At 49.4% G+C, this 7,801-nt stretch overlaps 1 protein-coding gene across 3 annotated transcripts in view; it reads left to right on the forward strand.

Annotated features, from left to right (window-relative positions):
- NT5M (5',3'-nucleotidase, mitochondrial) overlaps positions 1-7,801 on the forward strand; it is a 79,490-nt gene that overhangs the window by 59,021 nt on the left and 12,668 nt on the right. The window contains exon 5 of one of the 3 annotated variants that reach the window (XM_019656758.1): positions 5,201-5,583. The exons of the other annotated variants lie outside the window; for them this stretch is intronic. Coding sequence (XP_019512303.1) covers positions 5,201-5,218 — 18 coding nt within the window. The 3' untranslated portion in view covers positions 5,219-5,583. Of the gene's footprint in view, positions 1-5,200; positions 5,584-7,801 lie in introns of those variants that run through there. 3 annotated transcript variants of the gene reach the window in all.

A 7,801-nucleotide genomic window follows, 5' to 3' on the forward strand; every position in this document is an offset into this window, starting at 1 on the left:
CCTGGTGTCCCCGGCAGCTGCATTAGGGCCTGGTGTCACTGGCAGCTTTATTAGAAGCCTGGTGTCCCCTGCAGCTGCATTAGGGCCTCGTGTCCCCGGCAGCTTCATTAGAAACCTGGTGTCCCCAGCAGCCCGGCCCTGCAGCGCCTCTTTGCCTCTGGTTTGAGCTGATCTGAGGGCAGAAGGCAGAGGGGTCATTGGTGTGTCAGGACATTCCAGGGTCAGGGCTGTGCTAGGAGGGCAGGCCCCATCCCTGCCTTCCTGACCAGGGGTCACACAAGCAAAAAAGAAGTTGGCCAAGGGCTATGAGGATCCCCAGTCTCTTTCCTGTGTGGATTTCAAGTCGGCCGCACCACCTCTCAAGGCCCGGGGCGCCCCAGGCCAGCAGGGAATGGATGCCTGTACTCACACCTGAGCAGGTCAGCTGATGGGGGACCTCTGCTCTGCTTGTGGATACACTGGTCTCCTGGTTCCTGCTCCTGAGCCCCTTCCTCACTGGGGCCTCTAGGAGACAATTTCTGGGTTCACAAAGCTAAAGATCAGTTCTCTAATGGTGGAGATCTCTCTGAGTAGCCAGTGCTCTGTGAAGCCTGAGAGGGAGAAGAAGGGAGGAGAATGGAAGGAGAGACACTTAAACTGGGACAAGAAGGAAGAGTAGGAATTAGCTAGGCAGAGGAGGTGGCAGGGGTGATGAGAAAAGGAACAATGTGTGAAGTCCCCAGGGCAGGAAGGAGATGGCCTTGGAAGGCTGACCAGCCGGTGTGGCTTCAAGTGTAGACAGGGACAAGGAGCAGGTGTGGGAGGAGATAGAGATGGGCAGGGGCTCCTCCCTGCCCCTACCCAGTGACCTTGGCTTGTTATGGCTCCATGGGCCATCAGCCTGCTGTCACAGTGACCTGCACACATCCTCTTCATCTGGGTGACTGTAAGAGTCTACGAGGTCATAGCCTGCCTTTCTCAGCTTCTCCTGTACCCTGCACAGGGATTGGTTGGCACCCAGTGAGTGTCTGCAGGATGGGTAAATAAATAGGTGTGCAAATCAACCAACTAATATCACAGAGCCACAAAAATCAGGGTTAAGTGAGGTTTGGGGACCTGTGGCCCTGTTTTAGCCCTGAACTCCCAGGAGGGATAAAGTAGCCCCCTGGGTGGGGCCAGACAGGAAGAAAGAGAAAGTAAGTATCCATGACTCTCCTGGAAGGTAAAGCACTCTCTTGAAAACTTGGAGGGCTTCCTGGAAGAGGCAAACACAAGGTAGCTGGCTTGTCCCACCCCACTGGGGACTTCTGACCCTTTCCTCCTGGAATCCAGAGACCCAGCCCATTTCCCTTCCAGCAGGGACTCTCCTCCCCTGGTTCTCAAGCTTGGGAGTGAGGCACAGAAAGTGGGGACGACGCAGCTGACCTTGCTCAGGGACACTGGTTAATGAATTCATCAGCTTTGCCACTTTCCCAAACTCTGCACCCTTCCACTGAATATTCAAGGCAGCTCTTGGCTTATCCCTGCCTGTGTCTGTGCAGATTTATTTTTATAGCCCTGGGGATGAGTGATGAAAACATTTAAAAAGACACACACACAGAAAAAAAATTTAAAAGCTTGGTGCCAGCTGTTTTGTTTGGAAAGCAGTATGACATCTGTGTTCTGTCTCACTGAACCGAATCCTTTCCCCTGCCCTTTTCCCTCCAGTTCAGGACTCCCCACCCCCACCCCACCGCCCCTTGCTGCTTACTGCCTATGTGACTTTGCCAAGCCCCTTCCCTGCCCTTGTGCCTTGGTTTCCACTATGTGAAAAAGACGTTTGGACAAGTTGATTCTCACTGGACTCTGGACTGGAGAACCTGCAGGGGTGGGTGTGGTGGGGAGGCAGCCCTCCCTGTTTCACCACCCCCTCCTTCTCCATGCCTGTGACCAATTCCCCTAAAGCAGCTCCACTGTTTGTCCCAAAGGAAGGGTCCCACCAGGCCCCTGGTGGGTTGGTAGGCATGGTGTTGGGAGTCTGCAGTGCCAATCCTCATTGTGACCCTGCAGCGTGCATGCATTCAGTATGACGTTGGGCAACACAGGTAACCTTTTGGGTCTCAGTGTCCATATCTGTTAAGGGGTTAACGATGACCACCCTACCACCCTCACACAATCAGGATAAATGTATGTAGTTCACGGAACTTGGAGTCCCTTCAGCATCTCTCAGTGCCACCATTTTTCATGTCCCCCAGTCCAAATATTAAGTGAGAGCACTCAGGGTGTCAGAAAACATGGGGTGGGGCCAGCTACCTGGGTGAGGTGACTTCTGAGCTAGTCCCAGCAAGGGGCCACAGTGCCCCCCAGTTCTCCAGCACGGGGACAGTCTCAGGATGTGGCTGGGTTTCACCCTCCTGACCTCCTTTGCAGGGTGTGGTGGCCAAACCAAATATCTCTGTCCCACATGTTCTCTGCAATGTGACCTTACCTTCCCCCTCAAATCTGGGTGGATGTGTAACTAACTCACTTTGGAGCAATGGGATGTGCAAAGCTGCCTGAGGCCAAGACAGAAAAAGCAATAGAATTTGCCAGAATGCAGTGTAAGCAATGCAGCTACCTGACGTCACCATTCTGTAAGGAAGCCCAACCAGTCCAAGTGTCTAAGCCTGGAGGTCACACCAGAGAAAGAGGCACCCAGCCTGCCCCCAGTGGCTCAGGACCAACACTGCATGAAAGAATGCCCTGTTGAGCCCTCTGGGAATTCCTGACCCACAGAAATTGTAAGACAGTGTTGTCATTTTAGCCATTAAGTTTTGGGTGCATTTTATGTAACAATAATAGCCGGTTCAGAGATTGTGAGTGCAGGGCGGAGAGCAAATTCTCCCTCAGAAATTTTGGGAAGGACTGGTTCAAGTTGCAGTGGTGGCTTTGGCGTAGGTAACTGTGGACCCTTCGCTAAGCTGGCCTCTCTGGGCCTCAGTGTCTCTTCTGTCAAGTGCAGTGATGGGAGGAGGATGTTTGTGATCAGCTTTACTAGTGCTCACCAGTAGTTCCTGTTCTCTCCTTCTGGACACGAAGGAGGTATGCACTCCACCTCTCCACTTGTTGGGCAATGAAATGAGAGCAGAAGTGATTGATGCCACTTCCTAGAGGAAGAGCCAATGTGTGGATGTGTGGTTCTCTGTATTCTTGTCTCTGCCTGGGCAAACCCTAAGGCTTCATTTTGAGATGGTGTCATCAGACAGAGGAACATCCCTTAGTCTGCAATCCCTGAAGATCTGCAAAGAGAGAGGCCCCTCCCATTAAGTCAAACCGTTGTGGTATTAAGCCATTGTGATTTGGGGTTTTATTGTTGTTGTTACTGCAGCATAAAATAGCTATCTTGAGAGCTTCTTTATAGGTGCTAGCAGGGCAGCGCAGCTACTCATATACCCTTGACCAAACAGTAGTCCTCTCCTCTATCAGGTAAGGTCGTCCTCTTTGACTGAGCATGCAGCTTTGGGAGGGATGCACATGGAGCGGTGAGGGAGGAAGGAGACACTCGCCTAGCCAGCCCGATCAGCAGAATCAACCCTGGCGATCAATGGGGTGACATGTCACAGCCAGATCACCCTCACGTCCTAAAATAACTGTCTTGACTGATTCAATGATAAAAAAACAAATAATGAGAACTAAAGATTCCTCATTTCATTGTTGAGAGCCTGGGTCATTGTGAGCATTCAGTTAAGTGCTAGCTCTTATTGTAATACTAGTTCTTATGTCTTAGGTGGGTTTTCCACCAAAGCAGACCTGACATGAAGATTTGAATGCAAGACATTTTCTTGGAAAGTGATTCTACCAAGTCTGGACAGGGGAATGGGGAAGTGAGACAGGGAAGGAGAAGGGGTCCAATACGGGGTAGGGATGAGCCGGTTCGTGCTATGAGCAGCTGGGGTTCAGTCCTGCTGGGGATAACTGTGTTCAACATGCTTCAGGTTGTCTCAACCCAGAGGGTCAGGAAGCTGAGGATTTACCATCAGCTCTCATCAGCCTGTGGGGGTTCAGAATAAGCCACCCCAAGATGTGCCTCAGTGGTATGCAGATTGTTTTGCGCTAAAGGCAACTTTAGCCAAAGGCTCAAGAGAAAATTCTGCCCCTCCCTTAACTACCTAGAAAAGCTTGAATTAGGAGCTTTGCCCATAGTAAGCGATTATCAGAGGTAACATTTTTTGACTAGGCACCTGCTTTTCTTACCATCCGGCAATGACCCTTTGAATCCCCCAAGGTGGATTGCCTCATGCCTGGCTCAGATGTTTTATACACCTAGATCTCTCTTTCTAGCTCTAGAACTCTCGTGCATGTGGGGTCTCTGACTCTCTCATGTATGTGGGATTCCCATACATGTGTATGTATGAAATTTGGTTATTTTCTCTTGCTAATCTGTCTCATGTATATTTGATTATTAGACCAGCCAGAAGAATCTTGAGGGTAGAGGAAAGTTTGTTCTTTGCCCACAAGCCACTAGTTGAGGGCTCCTCCAGGAGGTGCCTGGCCTCTGGCTTGCCCTGCGCACATGTCTTGGGTCAAAAGAAGTCCTCAGGCAGAAACCGTGGGGGCTTGTGCTGAGGAGCTGTCAGTGAGCAAGGGATGGGAGTGAAGGGGACACATCTCATCTCACAGATAAGGAAGTGAGGCTCCCGGAATTGGGTACATGGCAGAGCTGGGGGACGACCCCTGGCCCATCTAACTCCCAGGCTGGGTTCTGAATCTGGATGTTCTTGGTGGGAAAAGTGTAACCATCAGGAACAGGACCTCCGGTTCTGGGTCTAAGCTCTTGGTGGGAAGACACTGCGTCTCTTTTGCTTTGACCAGCAGCTGTACATCTGTGCAAATGCACCGCAGGACAGCTCCCTGAGACCCAGGCAGCTCCAAACGAGCCACTTTTGCAGCAGCTGGACAGCAGCCCCAGTTTGATGTGGGGACCTTGAGGTGTAGCTCCTCTCCCAGCATCTGCAATGCCTACAGGGGGCCACTGTGCCTTCAGAAAGGCACCTGTGCAAGGTGGGGTGAGAGGTGGGGTGAGAAGCATGGCTTCTCAACCTGGCACTTTGTGGCCTCATTTAGGCTGTTCAGGAAACTGAAGCGGAAACTTACCCTATCAGTTGTGGAAGGTCCATGACTGAACCCAAGGGTCCTCATAATTCTGATTTGATTTAAACTGTAGTTTTAAAATAATCATTTTTTTGCTTTTTCTTTCTCTCAGCACACTTCACTGATCTGACCTTAGTCTCTCACCTTCATGATCATTGAGCCCTGAGGCAGAAGAAGACAATAGCCGGTTCTGACTAATGGTCGCAAGGTTTAAGCCTGTGGAGGGTGAGGAGAAATTTTAGTCTAAATTTTGTTTCAGTTCCTGAGCCCTAAGAGGAGGGAAGATGACTCCTCTGGGATGCCTCTTTTTGAAACCAGTTCTGGATGCTGGAGTTGACCTCAGAGTTGTCCTCAAGACCTGAAGAAATGACTTATTACCCTTATCACGCCTCTGACCAATCAGCTTCTAACACTACCCCAAACTCCTAACCCAGGGTGTCTTGTGATTTTCCCCTATGTAATCTGTAAGCTATATGCTACTGGGAAGTCAGGTCTTTCAGACCACGAGTTTACCCGTCTTGGGATTGGCTAATTCTAATAAACCAATTCATGTCTTTACTGCAAACACTTGCTCATGCATTTTGTGGCCAGAGTGCATAGGTAGAAAACTTAATTATTGGGATTCAGTAACATAACCAGTGCTGGACTTTGGGGGAGCATGAGCCAGAAATTGCCCTGGATTAGGGATCAGGCAACTTCTACCCCTGGCTCCACCTTCCCTAGCTGTGTGACCTTGGGCAGGACACACTACCTAACTGGTTTTAAAGTTTTCATCTTTAAAAGGAGAATGTTTGGGCTACACTGAGGCAGGAGAATCTCCTGTAAGGAGCTGGGCTGAGGAGTCAGTTGGACCTGGGTTCAAATCCTGGTACTGCTGCTTGTTGACTGTGTGATCTTGGGCAGGAGATTTCCTCTCCCTAAGTCCCACTTTCCTCTTCTCTGCTGAAGAATAAGTGAGATCAGGCATGCTGAAGGGTCTGGTGCAGGGCCTGGTACTCTGCAATCCAGTTTTCTCAGTGTTATGGATGACTGGGAAGATCTTGGCTCTTCCACCCTTGCTGAGTGACCCTGGAAAAACACAGGACCTCTCTGGGCCCTGGTTGTAATATTTGACTCTGCTTTGTCCAGATTTTTGCACAGACAGATGTGATGCTGGGTATGATGTGAAGGATTAGGGCCAATGAAGAAAGAACAGGGATCAGTTGTGAGCATTACAATCCATAGGGAGGGATTTAAATGTAAATGGATTAAGTGCTCTAAACAGAAGACATAGGGTAGCTGAATGGATAAGAAAACAAGACCCATGCATATGCTGTCTACAGGAAACCCACCACAGTTTGAAAGACACACAGGGGATGGACAAAGATATTTCATGCAGATAGAAATGAGAAAAAAGCTGGAGTAGAAATACTTGTGAGGTCTGACAATTAAGTTCGCGAACTTGCCACCATGTTCTTATATTGGCAGCACTGTACAAACAGCTCGGTAAGGTTTCATAATCTTGGTGTCTAACAGCTGTGTTAGTGTTGACATTCGTGTGGCGGTGTCTTGCTGAGTGGCATTCATTATTGTTGCATGTCTTTGTGTGCCGTTGCGAGGATGTCTGAGCTTGAATTATTATTTTTTATTATTTTTTTTAAAATATTTTATTGGGGAATTGGGGGAGGGAACAGCGTTTGGGAATCAGGGAAGGGGAACAGACAAGTTGCTGTCCTTTTGTTCTTCAGTCTAGTTGTGGAGGATGTCGCTTTACTGGCCCATTTTGGTATTGTGATCATTGCGCTCTTCCCGGCTGAGGCAGATCGGTCACCAGCCCTTGGGCAGCCGATCACAGTGGCTCACGGCCGATCACAGTGGCTCACGGCCACTCACGCAGGCTGCCAGCCGCTCACACTGGCTGCCGGCCACTCATGGTAGTTTACGGCAGCCCACTGCAGCCCCTCTGCAGCCTATGCCCTCACCGGCGACTCACAGCAGCCCAGTTCCAGGTCGAGCTGTCATTCACCATCGTAGCTGTAGAGGGCACAGTGTCACTGGCCTGTGTGGGATCCGAACCAGCGGCCCTGCTGCTCAGAGCTCGTGCTCCCAAGCCAACTCTTAACCAATGAGCCACTTGGCCGGCCCTGAGCTCGAATTAGAGCAACGAACAAATATTAAATTTCTTGTTAAACCTGGCAAGAGTGGAAGTGAAATCAGGAACATTTTAGTCCAAGTTTATGGGGTTCATGCCATGAAGAAAACGGTAATGTACAAATGGATTACACGTTTTTCTGAGAAGAGAGAATGAGAATGCATCACTGATAAAGAGAGGTCAGGGCAGCCAGTAACAAGCAGAACTGATGAAAGCATTGCAAAAAATTCATCAAATTGTGAGTCAAAATCATCCGCTGATTGTGAGAAGCATAGCAGACCAAGGAAACAGTTAGGAAAATCTTAACTGAAAATCTTGGCATGAGAAAGGTGTGTGCCAAAATGGTCCTGAAGGAGCTCACCGATGAACAAAAGCAAAGGAGAGTAGAAGTTTGCCAAGACCTTTTGGAAAGGCAAAGTGATGTTTTGGGCCTTGTTATCGCTGGTGATAAAACATGGTTGTACCAATACGACCCTGAAACAAAGCATCAAAGTGCACAATGGAAGTCAGCCAATTCTCCATGACCAAAAAAGTTCCATCAGTCCAAACCAAGAGTCAAAACAATGTTGCTAATCTTTTTTG

The sequence above is a fragment of the Hipposideros armiger genome, unplaced genomic scaffold (genome assembly GCF_001890085.2).
Source record: "Hipposideros armiger isolate ML-2016 unplaced genomic scaffold, ASM189008v1 scaffold_264, whole genome shotgun sequence".
Classification (NCBI taxonomy): Eukaryota; Metazoa; Chordata; class Mammalia; order Chiroptera; family Hipposideridae; genus Hipposideros; species Hipposideros armiger.